This window comes from Coregonus clupeaformis, chromosome 20 (genome assembly GCF_020615455.1).
Source record: "Coregonus clupeaformis isolate EN_2021a chromosome 20, ASM2061545v1, whole genome shotgun sequence".
Taxonomy (NCBI): Eukaryota; Metazoa; Chordata; class Actinopteri; order Salmoniformes; family Salmonidae; genus Coregonus; species Coregonus clupeaformis.
The window spans coordinates 47,848,830-47,867,065 of record NC_059211.1 but is presented as its reverse complement, the minus strand read 5'-3'; the positions used below and the strand labels follow the sequence as shown (position 1 = coordinate 47,867,065).

Genomic DNA, 18,236 nt, shown 5'->3' with positions numbered 1-18,236 from the left:
CGAGTTGTGTGTTCCAAGATGTCATTCTGCACACCACTGATGTACTGAGCCATTATTTGCCTGTTTGTGGCCCTCCTGTTAGCTTGCACAACTCTGGCCATTCACCTTTGACCTCTAATCAACAAGCTGTTTTTACCCAAAGGACTGCCGCTGACTGAATGTTTTGTTCGTCACACCATTCTTGGTAAACCCTAGACACTGTCGTGCGTGAATAGCCCAGGAGGCCGGACGTTTCTGAGATACTGGAACCAGTGCACCTGGCACCGACGATCATACCACACTCAGTCACTTGGGTCACTCGTTTTGACCATTCTAACTTTCTATCGAACAGTAACTGAATGCCTGCTTTATATAGTAAGCCACGGCCACGTGACTCACTATCTGTAGGAGCGAACCAATTTCGTGAATGGGGTGGTGTACCTAATAAACAAGCCACTGAGTATATCTATTAAGTATTTTAAATGCTTGCAGATTACTAGAATATGGATATGCCTATTTAATGTTGCCCATGTCAAAACCAGCAACAGAGAATTGTAAATGTTTTTTTATTTTGGAAAAATACAACCATGAAGATACAGAACTCTTAAAAACAAAACAAATACAAAACCACTGATGCTATGACGAGAACAGTTGTGAAATCACTCCATTTGTATCCTCATAAAAAGTAGGTTTGTTGAAACGAGATCATAAGTAGTAGAACTGTCCCGCTTCACATTATTTCAGCGCTGTGTGTACTTGAAACCGTTGTGTGACTCAGATAAACACACAAAAACATTCCTTATTGAAAATGTGCAGCTAATAAAATAACAGTTCTCAGTAGACACCAAAATAAATTTGACGAGAACCTGCCATAGACAGGACAGTCAAGCAACAGGTCAGCGCTCCAGAAAACAATTGAGCAGGTTCTCTTCATTTACCGGAACGCACAGCGATCCTAACAAGCCCAGTGGATTAAAGAACATCTCTACTCCTACTCTACTCTCTCGGTCAGGCAGAACAGTGCAGACATGATGGTGGTGATAGGTTCAGACCTTTGTGTGCATGTACCTCATTCAGACTCATCACCATTATCAGTTGGCAAAGCAGTCACAATCAAACAAAATAAGTGCAAGCGTTTTTGTACTTTGTTACAAAGCAGAGCTTTAAAAACTACAAAAGCGTTACCATGATCTATCCAAGATATATTCCCTGTCTTTTAGGTCGTGCCTCTTGCGTGCACTGCCCAAAGTGAGGCAACGGCCTACAGCACATGAGCCTTGCTCTTTCGAGCTCCCCACAAAAACTGTAAATGAAAAAGTCATTCTCTGCAGTTTTCAATAACAAATGAGGATCAGAAAGTTTAAAAAAAATTAAAACTTGGAACAGACCGGTGGTGGGTGGCTCGGAGTGCGAGCCAGCCCTCCCCGCACTTATCCAGGACTGCTCTTATCTACATGGTCAGTTTCAGAAGATTTAAAGTGTTGCGGAGCAGCAGGCCCTGGGCTGGGACCAGGCCATACCAGGGGCCGTGCCCAGACGACAGACATCCGGACGCCTCCGTCCTACCAGCCACCCTCATCACCTGCAGAGGAAGTTGGAAAACACACAGGTTACCGTGATTCTGTGGAAGGTATGATGCTCGTCTTTCGAAATGGCCCTGCTGCTACTGAAAGCTAATCCCTTTTGAAGATACTTAAGATTTGATAGCAATTTATGCTGGTGTGAATGACACTGTGACAAAAACGTTATCTGAAGGCAAGCCATCAGAGTAGAACCTCATTGTTTTCATTCAGCAAGCTCAATCTAACTCCACAAAAGCAATATTACGTCGGTCTTTTCCATGGATAGAAAACATTTGAAGAACAAACTAAACAAGAACAGACAGGATAATTATGTTACTACTCTTGCAAATAACTGATTACGTCAACCAGTGACTGGCTCCACTGTGTGTGTGTGTGCAGATCCTTGAACTGCAAGGCAAAGAAGCAAAGGAAAATACACTTCTACAAACAAGCTGCTGCAAGACAGAGAGAAAAGGCTTATGACAATAAAAGCAGGAAGTAGAGAGCTAATGCTATGACCCCTGACAGCTCGCACCAAGAGAGTTGCAGCCTGAGGTCAGCCTACCTTGGCTTTTTGCTGTGCTAAACTGGGCCTTCAACATACTGTTTCTTCAGCTCAACATATTTCAACTACAGGAGGCGGCCTCACTGTGCACCACTGAGAACAGCACCGCCTGTTCAGAGAAGAGAAAGCCAAGTGGTTAATGATGAGGTCCCAGGCTCTCTAACAAGGAGGGAAACACGAGTACACTAAGGCCCATCTGCAGACCCTCTCTTCCACTGCTGCTCCCTAAAGGAATGGATGCTGAGCTGAAGTGGTATCTTGGGTCTTTCATATACTGCATACCTTTAACGAGCACCAATGACTCCCATTTTACAATACTAACCTGGTAGGGCATTTGTTTGCAGGAAATGCCCAGTGAACCCACCACAGGGTTCATGTGCAACTCTCCTTTATTCTTTAAGATGAATTATGTAGCGCTTTAGGTGAAAGACCAAAAGTGTAACTTGGGAGGGTGTATTTCTCAATATGGTGAGGCAAGAATGGGAATCCGTTTCTCCATTATACGACTAAAGGAAAGCTTCATGAATTGAGAAAATGACTTATTTCATTAATTTAACTGATATTGTCATCCATCGGTTGGCCCAACACCATAGGGGGGCAAACCCGGTCTGAGTGGAGCCCTTCCAGCTCCTATACAGGTCAAGGAACTGCCTCGAGTCTGGTGTCGATTGGCCGATTCCAAATCTATGGCAGCTTGCAGGGATGTGGCTGTCCAGGCACCGGATTGGCCACCTATCCTGACTCCCTACACTTGTGTAAGCTTATAAGAAGCTTCACCATAGCTATCGTAGCGGTCTCTGTACAAACCTCCAGAACGATCTCCGTATCCTCCACCTTGCGCTCTGTGGACAGAAGAAGAAATGTACATCAGTAAACAAGAATTGGATGAGCAGTTGAGTAATATCAAATAGAAAAACGGTATTCCTAAAAGTACTTGCCTACTGTCAAAATGGGCACATTGCTTTTTGAAATGTGTTGAGAATCATTTATAGAATCTATCCTTTGTCTTTTCAAACTATCGATTGTCCTACATAGCTATGTATATGCAAATGTAACTTCTATGTATCCGAGGTGGTGTATCAATTATTCACCTGTCTTTGTTGTAGTAGCCTCGGTCTGATCCGTATGAGCCTCCACTTCTGTTGTCGTAACGTCCACCGCCATATCCCCGCTCTCCACCACCTGTAATAGAACCAGTGGTCAACAGCTGCCTCAAGGTGGGCTAAAAGCAGTCATATATTCATATTATGGGTCAATTAGTTGACAAGAGAATATTGGACACCACTGTTTAGGTTTTGACATGCTATCAGTAGCCTAACAGATGGTTCAATCAAACCTCTACAGCTACCAGACAACTGCAACAGTCACTGCAAAACAAAAACAAGACATGAGAACATCCCACTGGGCAGAGACGTCAGTTCAACGTCTTGTTTTGACTTAAAGGTTGAGTTGTTAACTAATGTGAATTCAACGTCAAATCAACAAAAAATGTGACCATGTCATTGGATTTAGGTTAAAAGTTGGGTATGGAAAAAAATGACGAAATCCCTGTTGATTACTTTTTTCAAATCTAAATCAGTTTTCTACATTGATTCAATATCAAACTGATTTTATATATTTTTATGTGGAAACATTAATTCAACCAGTTTTTGCCCAGTGGGATAGGAGTGGTTATTAAGGATGAGGGACCAGAGGGGAGGGTCAGAGCACGGGGTGCACGCACTGACTACTTCTGGTTAGCTCTGCAAGTCACAGAATCCAAGGCTAGCGAAGGTTTGAGGACATCTTTGTAGGGTTGGGACTGGGGTGTAAGTCAGTCACTCCAAGGCTAACATGGGAGGGAAACTCGAGTGCAGGATGCTGGAGGATAGAAAACAACAAACTTGCCTCGTGAGAAGCCACGCCCACCTCTTCCACCACCACCACCTCTGCCTCCACGGAAGTATCCTCCTCCACCTCCTCTGCCGCCCGACGAGCCCCCTCGGAATCCACCGCCGGACCTGCCACCACCGCCAGACTTGCCAGCCTGGTCGACACGGATCTGTCTGCCGTCAAGAGACTGACACAGATAAGGTTGGGGGAAGATAATACACCATTAATATTGGTCATTGCACGGTGAAGACATAGTTGTGTTCCAAGGCGGAGTTTAGGTTTAATTTGTCACCTTGCCGTTCATGGCCTGCATAGCATCCTTGGCCTCATCCGGGTTCTCAAAGGTGACGAAACCAAAGCCCCTGGACCTCTGAGTTTCTCTGTCTTTAATTACAACAACTAGGCAGAGGAAAAATAAAGTTAGACTATAGACAAAGGGCAACTTTGCAAGATGGGTATCATTCAAAGCATGTCCAAATAGCAGACCACATGCCCAAATAAAAAAATTGTTGCACCAATCATCCAACAGTTACTTACCTTCAGATATTTGCCCATATTTGGAGAACACATCTTCTAATGACTGTTCATTAGTGTCAAAGCTCAGGCCACCCACAAAAAGCTTCCCTTCGTCAGACATCCTTCCTTTTCACCACTATAGATGGGAAGAAATAACATGTTTATTATTATTATTATTATTATTGATGCAATGGTTCAGATTGTTAGCTAGTAGCAGGTTATTATTGGATTCAAACATCTGTCCATGTTCAGTTCTTGCAATGGTGCAAATACACGCTGTAATAAAATTATAGCTAACAGTTGATTTCGCTTAATAAAAAAAATAAAAAAACATGTATTGGTACCCAAAATATGCGTATGGAGGTTTACGTCGGAAAGGCCCAAGATCATCCTGCCCCGGTAGCTAGCTAATTCTGCTGTCCTCCCTTTCCAATATACCGTAGCTAGAACGCAAGCTTACGGTAGCTAGCGAGCTACCTAGCCAATGAAATGTGCGTTCTGTCTCAAAAAGCAAGCCTCGCTGGACAAGCGGATGACCGTGGTGCGATTGTTTATTTGAATCAGTAAGCTAGCCAACTCGTGTAATGCTGTTCCCCGCCCCCATATGTACTAGGCCTAACTAGATTCAACTCCCTTTGTTCAACATTGTCCAGCTAAATCACAACGGCGCCATGGCATTTACAATCGTGTTAACGTAATGGAAGCCCCTGGCTAGCCAGCTATCACTGCGTCATTGCATCGACTAGTGAGCGCGCTCAGAGTGAAATGTGGGCATTGCCTTGCTTTAACGACGAACGCAAGAAAGGGGGACTTTCGCATACCACCACAATATAATTGTCCATAAATCCGGACTTTGAATTCAATTTACTATCACGAGAATGTTATGTTAGGCTAGCTGCTAGTTACATATATAACCACGTTCAGACTCCTCGGGTGATGTCAGCCACAAATTTACAGCCACACCGTTTTGGGACTGTCCCGAATTTAAAAGTTCACAAGCAATAGTATTTTGCAAGATCTTACCTCCGACAAAACACCTTGAGACTATTGCGACCGACCTGCAGCAGATGGGAACGAATGAGATGCGGGGCCTCCTGGTTTATGTATCGATGAGTCCCTTGCAGTTACGCCCATCTTATGAATATTAAGTAGATAATACACGCCATCTGACCCAGCCATATCAGTTTAACTCGATTTGCTTTTAATAAGTCAATGGTCGGTAAATCATGCATATTAAGTTGGCGAATCAACTACAGACTGATACGTAAACTCAAAAGTATAACTGCCAGTGCCGTGTGCTCATTTAAGTCGATGCCTTTCTTTGGGTCAATATCAAGGTCAAATCATTCAATTAGCTGTTCCCAACAGCAGGCAATCTAAAACAAACAAAAAAGTGCGCATCATAGAAAGGAATGTCCTATAACAAACGTACCGGAGAAGCAAAAAAAAATAATTTGCAAAAATTTTGAATTGTATTCATTGACCACCCAACAGTTCATTCGATGACTTGTATCTTGTTACATACAGCCAGTAGAGGTGTGTGGGTAAAAATCACAGGGGAAGCCATATTACAACCGGTTGTGATAATTGTGTTTGCTCTATAACCTGTTAATTTATATATGCCTTGCCACCATGATATATAGGCCTAAAGGAGACAAGATAGCAGCAGAATAAACTTTATTTTATCACAAAACCGCTGTCCAGTTACGTCCACAGAGCATATTGCATGTACAGTAACATGACCTACAGCTTGGTCAAGCAACTTAATTTCAGACCACTACAGATTTAGAACCAGTGTTAACACAAATCTCAAAGAAACAGGAGCTGCCACCATATCACCTCTGTTTAGGCTAAAAGTGACTGTCCATGGTTCTGATCTGTGTGCGTTCGTGCAAGTAGAGAAACATGTCGACTCACTCTACTTGTAGAGAAACGCCAATGCCGTCCTCTCATGTTAACGAAACAGTCTCACCCGGTCATACAGTACACGCTGTTGTTCTAGGCTACCTGGTTTAAATGCTTGCTCGCCTGCCTAACTTCCATTCATGGGCAACGTTAGCTAGTTAATGTATGAATTAACGATTGGATCAGAATCGCAGTTATAATCATTGGCCAGTACAGAGAATTAAATAAAAACCCCAAATCCAAGGCTAATTTAGCAAAGGGCCAATTTTAGCTAGCTAGTCACCGGAGGACAACACAACGAGATGCAACAATTCCAAATTCGTCAATGACGTTGGCGCTCAATGGGATTTGATAGGAATGATGCCAAAATCCAAGCTGGCTTCCCTTGACTTTTTTTTTTTGGGTGAGCCAGGACCATTCACAGTTGAGCTCGCTCAGTTTAGCGCAACACTGACAGGTAAACTTCGTATACTTATTTTATTTTTTTATCAAGGGAGGCCAAATGCTCGCTAGCTTCCCTTCAACGCGATGGGCAGCAACAATGTAGGCCTCCTTGTAGCTCAGTTGGTAGAGCATGGCGCTTGCAACGCCAGGGTTGTGGGTTCGATTCCCACGGGGGGCCAGTATGAAAAAAATGTATGCACGCACTAACCGTAAGTCGCTCTGGATAAGAGCGTCTGCTAAATTACTAAAATGTAAATATCATAATTGTTTGGACCAGACAGCTTCAGATAGATGGCATACACAGAGAGCGGGGCAGTGTTTAGCTCGTGCGGATGCTTTCTCCTGTAAAATACATTCAAGCTCTTGCGAATTTAAGAAACAGACAAAATAAATGTTTTGATTTTATTTATTTTTGTAAGTCTGGCTTCCCTTGGCATCCATGAATACACGCCACCGCATACAGCATTTCATTAGCATGCAAAAATGACAGTATAGCGCATATTTTAGTACCAGATTTGATATCCAATCGCATTCTAAGGCTGGTCTTGACAGAGCCAAGGCCACGTTCAGTTGCCAAATGTAAATCAAAGCAGATAGAAGTTCTATGAATAAAGCAGACAGGATTCCTTACTATACTTGTCAGAGAATAATGTTTGTTCAACATGGCATATTTCCATCTCAACATTCAAAAACCCTGCATCCTGCTGAACGTGCCCCAGGTCCGGTTCAGCAGCACATCTAGGTCAGCCTTCAAGATTTATCTCCTGGTAGCAACCTCCAAAGGAGCAGTTTGCCCTTTCAGGGCAAGCCATCCTGTGCTGAATCTGGAATAGAAGTCACAATTAGTACGAGAACTACAGTAAAATGACAGGATTATTGTACTACATTCTGCACTGCTAGATTTGTAAACCAAGTCAGTTAAAGCCATATGCTACTGCTAATAGTTGAGGCTGGTCCACAAAATGGCAAGTCGGTGTGCATCTGAACGCTCACCAATAGCAACTGACTGACCTACAAATAACAAGTAATTATCTATTACGCAAGGTGATTTGTAAATCAGCCAGTCTTGACTAGCCTGCTGCAATGTTGAACAAGCCCAACGTTTCTCTCCAATGGGAGTCATCCATTGCCGGATGAATGACAAGAGACGGTGGTCTGACTTAAAGCCCCTTAAAAACAGTCCATCTTTTGACAGACGCAACTGTCCGAAAAGTTGACTTGAGTTGTACTTTTGACAGACAATGTAGGTTGTATACGATTGAGTCAGTGTTCATGCATCCAAGTGGCTGTAGCCTATGGCAGTGTTCCCCTGCTCAGACTATGCATGCACCAATGGTTGCTTGCCATGCTGTCGACTGACGATTGATAGAACGTGGTTAGCTGAAACGCGAAATACCTATCAAGGCTTAAGATCTGACCGGCATCAGCCACACCTGGGCAGAGGACCACACCCTCCATACTTCCATTTGTACCGGTTACCTTTAGACAATTGTGGGGGCCATAGAGCAAAACGGAAGTGTTTGAGTCACCCGTCCAGTGTTCTTTATAGTTTGTAGGCCAAATCATTCAGACATGTGAGAAAACATGCCTTCCAGATGCGGAATGCAGACATAAGCAGATTGAGACGCAGCACATGCAAAATCCTGATCTCTAGCTCAAACTGACAGATTTTGATGTTACCTAGATTGACGCACAGGTTCAATAGATTTAAGGATTAAACATGCACCCATTGAATACAGTCAAAAACCCTTTCTTGCAGTGATAAGTGATCTCACAGGACAGGTGAAAGGGTTCCACAACACTGCTTTCACCAATCCATTCATGTCAGATCAGTGATTCCATAATGGAAGGGGGAACGCAAAACAGGGCCCATTACTTCAGCGTCAAGGCATTCAGTACACATGCCAGAGGACACCCACCACACATGCCAGAGGACACCCACCTAGGAAAGCTCCGGCAGGAACCAGTCGCCGTCAGTCTGCAGACCTCGAGTTAGTTGCTCACATCCAAACACTTAACCTGATCGAGTAACGAGAAAGGGTCATTATTTTCGAGTACAGCTTTTGAGAGCAACAATGACATATGGCATGCATTTGCTTATCAACATCAACTTAGCAAAGAACTACATCAGATGTGCTGAACAGCATTAACTTTTAGCATTAGACAATGTTATCCTAACAAGTTGAATGCTAGACATTTATACTAAAGCAAATTAAACTGTACATAGTGATACACTTGACAAGCAAAAAGGTGATAGTCTAGAATTTAAGATGAAGACAACTTTGCAATCACTAAGAGAACAGTACAAAACACTGTGGTTTCACAGATGGACCAAACTTAAGAGGATATCGTGTTTTACACTAGGGTTACTTGAGCAATGACTGCTCATGGATTTTGCAAAAGCTCTACATTCATTTTCAGAGGCTCTAGAAGTCCCCTCGGTCTATGGGGACAGGGTGAAACGTTTCTCCACAAACTGGATACTTTACTGGACGTTCTCATGCAACTCTGGGTTTTGAACAGTAACGGCTAGGGCCTGAGGAAGTGACAGCGGTGCTTGGGCAAAGTTGAAGGTAGATAAGATGGACATCAAAATGAGAACTGTTTGAGGGATGCGAACAGGAGAGCAAAAGTCGTTACCTCACATTACTGGCCTATATCCACTTATGAACTAGCCAAGAGCAGCATTCGCCAGAGAGGATTCACATGTCGGTAGGCACAACACTTCATTCTCCAAGGACTTTGTTGATTTCCAAAACGATAGTAGAGCTCTTGGGCGCAATGAAGCGTTATAAAATAACCACTGCCAGCACCAGGATGACATTACATTTCTATTCTACTTTCAACATCCCCAGCCCCCTGCACATTGACTAGCTTCAGCATCAGGGTAGACCCTTTAGCATGTTCTGAGTATTAATTCAGAGGACCTCCCAATATTCCTGAATGAGACTTACACCCGGCCACCCTCCCAAAATGAGATCCCACTTTGCAGAATATCCTTTCCAGCAGACTATGCCATCATTTTGTTCAACCCACTTATTAAATCCCTCGCTACAACTCACATTGCATAACATTCAGCTGGCTTAGTGAACAGGCTATAGTTTTTTGAAGGCACAAGAAATCAGAGCATTTTCAACGGGGTTGTTTAATAGGCTTCATGAAGCCAGGATATACAAAAAAAAATCTTAGGTGTTGGTTAACAGAACAGAGAGCACATATCCTTGAAGTAACATTGAGAGTGAACGTTCAGTCCATCAGCATATTATGCACATGTTCGCAAAGAGCAAAGTACCTTAGGCCAACTGCAGAAGGCTGCAAATAACACCTAGTATACAGCTCAATGAGCTGAAGTTGGTTCACCAGTCAAAGTAATTCACTCTTTGGATACCTAGTATTGACAAATCTTTAGCAATATCAAGGTGGTCTGCTGGAAACCAGTGCTCCCACTTAGCATTCCTACCTTGCTACACTAAAGAACGCATTATAGAACTGAAGGAGCAAAATGTCTTTAGAGCACATCACAGCTTGTCCAGCTTCTAGTGTAAATTTCATAGATTTCATTTTTTAAAAGACCAGAATTCGCTACAACTACAGTTAAAAATAAGATTAAATGGAAACATGTCGCTACTGATATTTGAGTGTTTCGATTGAGCAGGAACATCGTCAAGATTGAATTTGTCTTAGAAGCTATCAGGCTGTGTTGAACAGGTTACGATTCAACAGTAGAAACATGTTTAATTGCAAATAAAGGCATTTTTATAAAATTATCAAATTTGATTCTCCCAGTGCATTCTCCCTGCAACAGGAGGGCATATTGAGCTTAAGGTACTCAGACCCTTACTGAGCATCAAGGCTTACAGTAATTAAATGCTACAGGATTTCAGTTACTGCCATGAGGACAGAGATCCTGAAGAATACTTTCAACACGATAAAAAAGGACTAAAGATACTGCTTTGTTAAAGAAAACACTAGAACCAGATACCACAAACAGAAAAAAAAATGTCTTCGAAGAGCACATCTTTAAAAAAACAGCCAGCGATGGGACGATCTTGCAATCAGGAAGTTTGTTTTTGTTTTTACTCGTGTGTAGCTGAGGACAAGAAGTAGGCACAAGTGTAAAGGCACTGCAGCATTCGGACATTTCTCACAGTAGACTAGAGCCTATTTATATTTTGTGCCACAGTCATCATTGCAACAGGAAAGCATCAGGGCATTGGAAGTGAACGTATTCCTCTTCAAAAGGAAACTGACTAAGTGAAAAAAATCTAGGAATGTCTGTTTTTGGGTAGGGTGGTAGAGGGCTGGATATCCATCGTTTCAAAGAAATTTGAGCAGACGTGAGTATTTTAACATACTAATCCAAGAGGGCACAGGCTTTCGGTTTCTGAGCAACAAAGTCTTAATGGGGTCATTCTGGCAGTCTATGCAATCAGGTCCAGTTTCTACTAAACATTTCTAGTCCGTACTAACAATGAGATCATGGCAACAAATAGGCTACATCATTATACTTACCATAGCTGTCATAGCTGTCTCTGTAGGATCCCCCAGAGCGGCCACCATAACCACCTTCCCCTCCACTCCTAAAAAGGGGGACAAATGAAAGCTGGTTAACAGAAACCAAGGCAAATACATGTCAGCTCAGGTACCTCAAATCCTATGTTATTAAGACTAGGAGACTGATGACTTAAATCAGTACCTAGAGAACTAAACCATTCAACATTCTTACCTGGCCTCTCTGTAACCTCCGCTGCCACCCCCAGAGGAGTATCCCCCACCACCACCACTCCTGTAGCCACCTCCATAACTTCTGTCTCCGCCGCCACCATAGCTTCGGTCACCCCCGCCATAGCTTCTTTCTCCACCGCCATAGCTTCTCTCGCCGCCGCCATAGCTTCTTTCGCCGCCGCCATAGCTTCCACCGCCTAGGACAAAATTAAGAGGATTTCAGTCAAAGGGCCTTGACTTTGGAGCAACACAAAAAAATAAAAAAATAAGATGGGGCATGACTAGGTGCAAATGGACACTAACCACTTTGCAATGCCAGCCATTACCACCTCCTGAATAACCATGCCCACCTCTTCCTCTGCCGCCTCTGAAACCACCAGAACTACCCCTGAAGCCGCCAGAACCGCCCCTGAAGCCACCACCGCCACCACGGTCAGATCTTCCTCCAGACTTGCCAGCTTCATCCACACGGATCATCCTGCCATCGACCGACTAAACAGGAGAAAAAAATATATATTGTAATACCAGTTATTTAAAAATCAGTCAAAGATAGGCATGTCTGGGAAACCATCCCCTCACCTTGCCATTCATTGCAGCCATTGCGTCTTTGGCATCTTCTGGGTTTTCAAAGGTCACAAATCCAAAACCCCTGGATCTCCGCGTCTCTCGGTCTCTGACAACGTCGACTGAAAAACACAAAACGTCAACCACCCACTCCAAATATTGACACAATATGACCCAAGTAGAAACTGATGGGTTTTTTCTGGATCAAATGGGGCTTAAGTGGTGGCCGTGAACGTGGTCGGCAACAGTTGAATTTCATGAGAATTAGAGTTTTTGCATTTAAGCATGTTTTGAAGCTTATTTCTTGCGATTCTATAGATTCTGCTATGGCACAGAGAATTTTGCAGTTTTAAAGTAAAGTGATGAGACAAACTGACGTTATGCGAGAATTCTACAAACAGCAGTACACAAATCCATTTTCACTAGATGTCAATGTGGGCATGAAAATACATAAATCATTTGAACACATGAATGCAGTAGTTACCCATGTCTAAAAACAAATACTATACTTTATGAAATGTATGTGATATGAGCCGTGCTAAGGTTCAACTCTGTGGGACAGCGCTTTCTGTGAAACCCGCAAAATCAATGCTTTTATTTGCTCTTGGCAGAAGGGATTCCTCAACCTACCAGGCTAAGCTTGATGTGACATATTGCTAAGTAGTATTGGGCAGTCCTCAGGGCGTTTCACAGTCTGTTTATTTCAGTTCAGTCATTAAATTAAATCAGCAACACGAAAAAAACACAGCAGGTTACAAAGTAAAGCTTGAAAGGATGGTCATGGCTCACATCAACACCATCATCCCAGAAACCCTAGACCCACACCAATTTGCATACCACCCCAAAAGATCATGCAATCTATTGCACTCCACACTGCCCTTTCCCACCTGGACAAAAGGATAACCTACGTAAGAACGCTATTCATTGACTACAGTGCAGCGTTGAACACCATAGTGCCCTCAAAGCTCATCACTAAGGACCCTTGGAATAAACACCTCCCTCTGCAACTGGATCATGGACTACCTGACGGGCCATCCCCCAGGTGGTAAGGCCAGGTAACACATCTGCCACGCTGATCCTCAACCAGGGGGCCCCCCCAGGGGTGCGTGCTCAGTCCCCTCTACTCCCTGTTCACCAATGACTGCATGGCTAGGCACGACTCCAACACCATCATTAAGTTTCCTGACGACACCAGTGGTAGGACTGATCACCCCCAACAACGATGACACCGACTGAAAAGATTTGGCATGGGTCCTCAGATAGTCAAAAAAATATATAGAGCTGCACCATTGAGCATCCTGACTGGTTGAGTCACCACCTGCTCGGCCTCCGACCACAAGGCACTACAGAGGGTAGTGCGTACAGCCCAGTACATCACTGGGGTAAAGCTTCCTGCCATCCAGGACCTCTATACCAGGCGGTGTCAGAAGAAAGCCCTAAAAATTGCCAAAGACTCCAGCCACCCTAGTCAAACTGTTCTCTCTGCTTCCACAAGGCAAGCAGTACCGGAGCGCCAAGTCTAGGTCCAAAAGGCTTCTTAACAGCTTCTACCCCCAAGCCATAAGACTCCTGAACAGCTAATCAAATAGCTAACTGTACTATTTGCTTTCTACTGTTTATTATCTATGCATAGTCACGTTGCCTCTAACTACATATTACCTCAACTAACCTGTGCCCCCTGTAAATAGCCTCACTGTTATTTAGCTGCTGCTCTTTAAGTAGTTATTTTTACAGACCAAATTACACGTAAATTTGGTCTGTAAAAACCGCCATCCCCATGATAAGTGCTAGCTGTGTGAGCGCTTGACGGCATTGTGCAAGCAGCAAATTTGTGAGGTGTCCCATCTTGCTTTGCAGCTGGCTAGTAGGAAGCTCTGAGCTATTCTAATTATTTAAATTAAAACTTTATCCTCTCATCACTAGATTACCTCAACACCAAAAATAACATTACAATGTAACCCAACTCAGGTGTAGGCCAAGGTTAGGCATATGCCAACAGAAATTCTCAGATTGCTAAATAATCCTTGATATGATTTGAATTTTAAGACCAATTAAGGTACCCCAAAAAATATAATTCACTACATGGTACAGATGGTCCCAAAAAAATCTTACGGAAGTTTGTTAAACTGTCTGCTATAAGAAAGATCTGCAATTAATGTATTATAATTGTTATACATTTATCCCCTTATTGTAGGCACTAAACTATCTCCCTATAAAAGACACTTCCATTTATTTTTTTCAACTGATAGCAGGGACCTTCAGACAAGTCTTGATGCTTGTGGGCATCCTATAGCAAAATGGAGAACACCACCGTGTTTGTGAGAGTCTCCGCTTTTCAGAGGGAAATTGACCTTACTGTTATTAGCCCAAATAAAGACATTGAATAACAGATTGCTACAGGAATTTTTTTTATGGGGTGTCTCTCCTATATCAGAGATAAGATCGGGAAACATTTGTTTTTACATGCATTTAACGCCATATTTTTTGTAATTGAACAGATATGGTTTAACTGGAATTTTTTGTTATGTTAGTATAAAAAGTTATATTTTCAAATTGTTACAAATCATTTTGCATAAAGATGTATTAATATTACCGCCCTACCTGCAAATTGAGCTTAAGTTACTGTCATGTATTATGGGGATTATCATTAACCTGTCCACAACCTTTACCATCACTTGAAAATAAGATCGCAGCAATGGTAAATCTGTCATTCTAATTAAATAAAATGTTCTGTGTTCCTAAGAAGATGATCTATAAACACAGAATACGTAGTATAACACTAGAACCTATTTAAACGCAGTTTCCTGAAATGATATGCATTTTGCTCAAATATAAAACCAATACTGTGAAATTTAGTAAAATATCCCCTGACTATCTAGTGTCTCTTGGTGATTGTTCGCAGATTTAAATATATAGGTCAAATGTATTTTCTGAATACTATGCTTTAAGTCGTTTAATTTCACACGTAAAGTGTATTTCCATCCCGATTGTATTAATTTTATATCCGGCCCACCCAAGGATTTCAACGGCAGAAATATCCCTGATCTGGAGGCAACATACCTTTAGCAATGTTTCCATATTTTGAAAACGCCTCTTCCAGTGATGTTTCATCTGTGTCAAAACACAATCCTCCAACAAAAAGCTTCCCTTCGTCAGACATCTTGGATTATCTAGAGAAAAAAACAGAAATATAAGAGTATGGCCTGCAAACATTGTTTATAAGGCTGTGAGCATAACACATGCTCGCTGTTTGAAGAATGTGCCAAAGACACCTGTATATTTCACTGGCCAAGTCCTGTAGAACATTTTAGAAAAACACCACGAACTGGCTTTCACATGCGGGCGGCACCATGAGATGCGCTAGGAAGCCATAAAGTTTAACCGATAAAAACGACATTTTCTTCCACCCTTATGTTAGTTTTCAAATGCGTGGAGTAAGACATATTTTAACCCGTGCAGTAAAGTTAACTAACGTTACCTAGCTATGCATGATGTATCATCTAGCTGGCCAACTTAACTAGCTAGTTTCTTGGGAAAATCTCAAACATGGCGACCAACGTTAGCTAGATAGACGCTAGCCAAACACCCACAGCCCCCAAACAAACAAAGCCAGACCAGTTAGCTAGCCAACGTTAGCGTCAGCAGGCTATACTAGTCAAATTAGCAATTTCAAGCAACTCATTATACAAGGCCTGGCACAGATATTGCCCATCCTGCAATGTACACTAGTTTATTAAAGGGTAGCTAAAGTTAACCAAACAGCGGCAGTAAGTAACATTTGTTGCCACGCAGTGCAAAAAGCGTAGCCAGCTAACGTAGGTGACGGTTTGCTAGCTAGCAAAGAGTGCATTAACGCGTTCCCGTAGCAAACGGCCATTTTGTAGGTAGTTACTAGTTAACGTAACGTTGCTTTTAGACCGAATTTGACTTTGAAATACCATCCAGCTGTAACGTTACAGAAAGTGAAAATATGAGCAAAAAATAGGCACCCAAAATAGATTAACATTTAAGGCCAAGTTAAGTTAACGTTAGACATGAGAACTGGGGTCGAGTAATCAAGGGCTAACGTTAATTCCTTCAATGACTAGCAAACGTTAGCTTGCCTAAATTGCAGCGCTAACGTTGGCTAGCAAGTAATTTGTCAGTCAATTTCCCATAGGAACGCAAACGGCAAGGTCGAAATGAACAATTCGATTTTAGTAGGCCTACATGTCCCCCGCTAATTATTAGAATGCAGTACATCTCTAGTTACCTCTGTGTGGTTCGGCGACGTCTGAGAAAGATGGCAAAATGGCTCCTGTTTATGAGCTCTTCTTCTTCTTCTTCGTGTGGTTTGCCGGCACACTAGACGCTTTCTTCTTCTTCAGTGGGGTTAATCGGCGGTTGGCATCCAACGTTATGGTGCATTACCGCTGTCTACTGTACTGGAGTGTGTACCAGCGACAGGGAGAAACTAAATCCTACCTGCCAGCCCCGTTGCTCTTAAAAAAGATAACAACATATTTGAGACTATATCTAATGAAGTTCTACTCAATATACTCTTTAAACTAATTTCCTGTATCCCCTTCTCCCTCATACTAGATCTCATCCTCTCTCTTTCCCTCTGATACTGCCCACACTGTAGCAATACATGCTCCACAGTCTCTGTTTCCTGGCAATAATCACACTTTCCTGTAGGATGCTTTCTTATCACATTTAAGGTCTTATTCAACTGGCTGTGTCCCACCCTTAATCTTGTAAAAATAGCCTCCTCTCTTCTGTCCCTTCCTGCCGTCCTCCCCTCCCCGATTTTCCTCTGTACTTGAAATAAATGCCTGCCCTTAGTATCTCTATTCCAATGCTCCTGCCATCTCTGCACCATCACTGTCCATATCAGGCTTTCCCCTCTGCCTTGCTCAGTGAAACTACAACATCAATATCCCCACTACTAAGGGCTTGTTTAGCCAGTACATCAACTGCCTAATTCCCGTCCACCCCCACATGGGCTGGGACCCAAGTAAATCTTATCTGTATACCATCTGTCTAATCCTGCCATGGGTTTGTAGCACCTCATAAAGCAGGTCTTGCCTGCTACGTAAGCTAAAGGAATGGAGACTCATTAACACTGCACATGAATCAGAGCAAATAACTACTCTGTCTGTCTTAACTTCCTCCACCCACTGCAAGGCCAACAGTATGGCCATCAGCTTCACCATATATACAGCCAGATGATCTGTAATACGTTTCCTGACTTCCACCCTACATTCCTGCACTACAAATGCTGACCCAGTACCTCCTGTCCTTTGATCTTTTGAACCATCTGTGTAAATGGCCAAAAGTAACAAATAATTAAAGAGCAGCAGTAAAATAACAATAGCGAGGCTATATACAGGGGGTACTGGTACCGAGTCAATGTGCGGGGGTACCAGTTAGTCGAGGTAATTGAGGTAATATTTTACAGTTGAAGTCGGAAGTTTACGTGGTCCTCTGTAGCTCAGCTGGTAGAGCACGGCGCTTGTAACGCCAAGGTAGTGGGTTCGATCCCCGGGACCACCCATACACAAAAATGTATGCACGCATGACTGTAAGTCGCTTTGGATAAAAGCGTCTGCTAAATGGCATAATATTATTACATACACTTAGTTTACATACACTTAGGTTTAACTCTACCCATATGTACATATTACTTCAACTACCTCAACTAGCCGGTGCCCCCGCACATTGACTCTGCACCGGTACCCCCCTGTATATATAGCCTCCCTACTGTTATTTTATTTTACTTCTGCTCTTTTTTTCTCAACACTTTTTTGTTGTTGTTTTATTTTACTTTTTTATTAAAAATAAATGCACTGTTGGTTAAGGGCTGTAAGTAAGCATTTCACTGTAATGTCTGCACCTGTTGTATTCGGCGCATGTGGCCAATAACATTTGATTTGATTTGGAGTCATTAAAACTCGTTTTTCAACCACTCCACAAATTTCTTGTTAACAAACTATAGTTTTGGCAAGTCGGTTAGGACATCTACTTTGTGCATGACACAAGTCATTTTCCAATAATTGTTTACAAACAGATAATTTCACTTATAATTCACTGTATCACAATTCCAGTGGGTCAGAAGTTTACAT

The 18,236-nt window shown here is 42.6% G+C and overlaps 2 protein-coding genes across 5 annotated transcripts; both read right to left on the bottom strand.

The window, feature by feature from the left end:
• Positions 1–529: 529 nt before the first annotated feature.
• LOC121533562 (cold-inducible RNA-binding protein B) lies at positions 530–5,625 on the bottom strand. 3 transcript variants are annotated; one of them, XM_041839614.1, is made up of 7 exons: positions 5,518–5,625; positions 4,516–4,630; positions 4,271–4,377; positions 3,994–4,165; positions 3,198–3,288; positions 2,914–2,948; positions 530–1,561 (listed from the first exon to the last, which is right to left on the bottom strand). In XM_041839614.1, the coding sequence occupies exons 2-7, from the start codon at positions 4,613–4,615 to the stop codon at positions 1,542–1,544; spliced, it is 525 nt and encodes a 174-aa protein (XP_041695548.1). In that variant the 5' UTR covers positions 4,616–4,630; positions 5,518–5,625; the 3' UTR covers positions 530–1,541. The 3 variants fall into 3 exon arrangements, with proteins under 3 accessions (XP_041695548.1, XP_041695550.1, XP_041695549.1); XM_041839616.1 differs by having other exon boundaries at positions 4,015–4,165; XM_041839615.2 differs by lacking the exon at positions 5,518–5,625 and adding an exon at positions 4,839–5,097.
• Positions 5,626–7,233: 1,608 nt separating this feature from the next.
• cirbpb (cold inducible RNA binding protein b) lies at positions 7,234–16,470 on the bottom strand. Of its 2 annotated transcripts, XR_006657104.1 has the most exons (8): positions 16,385–16,470; positions 15,193–15,302; positions 12,148–12,254; positions 11,919–12,060; positions 11,570–11,765; positions 11,356–11,423; positions 8,786–8,862; positions 7,234–7,667 (listed from the first exon to the last, which is right to left on the bottom strand). XR_006657104.1 is itself a non-coding variant. In XM_041839611.2 (7 exons), exons 2-7 carry the CDS (start codon positions 15,290–15,292, stop codon positions 10,920–10,922), a joined length of 627 nt encoding a protein of 208 aa, XP_041695545.2. In that variant the 5' UTR covers positions 15,293–15,302; positions 16,385–16,470; the 3' UTR covers positions 9,971–10,919. The 2 variants fall into 2 exon arrangements, 1 of the variants encoding a protein (XP_041695545.2); XM_041839611.2 differs by lacking the exons at positions 7,234–7,667; positions 8,786–8,862 and adding an exon at positions 9,971–10,933.
• Between the last annotated feature and the right edge of the window lie 1,766 nt (positions 16,471–18,236).

Excerpts from the sequence above, each read along its gene's own strand:
- LOC121533562 (XM_041839614.1), bottom strand. The coding sequence starts at position 4,615 with ATGTCTGACGAAGGGAAGCTTTTTGTGGGTGGCCTGAGCTTTGACACT. Across the intron at positions 4,166-4,270 it reads TGCAGGCCATGAACGGCAAG|TCTCTTGACGGCAGACAGAT; the intron begins GTGACAAATTAA and ends TATCTGTGTCAG. Across the intron at positions 2,949-3,197 it reads GGCTACTACAACAAAGACAG|AGCGCAAGGTGGAGGATACG; the intron begins GTGAATAATTGA and ends TTCTGTCCACAG.
- cirbpb (XM_041839611.2), bottom strand. The coding sequence starts at position 15,292 with ATGTCTGACGAAGGGAAGCTTTTTGTTGGAGGATTGTGTTTTGACACA. Across the intron at positions 12,061-12,147 it reads TGGCTGCAATGAATGGCAAG|TCGGTCGATGGCAGGATGAT; the intron begins GTGAGGGGATGG and ends TCTCCTGTTTAG. Across the intron at positions 11,424-11,569 it reads GGAGGTTACAGAGAGGCCAG|GAGTGGAGGGGAAGGTGGTT; the intron begins GTAAGAATGTTG and ends CCCCCTTTTTAG.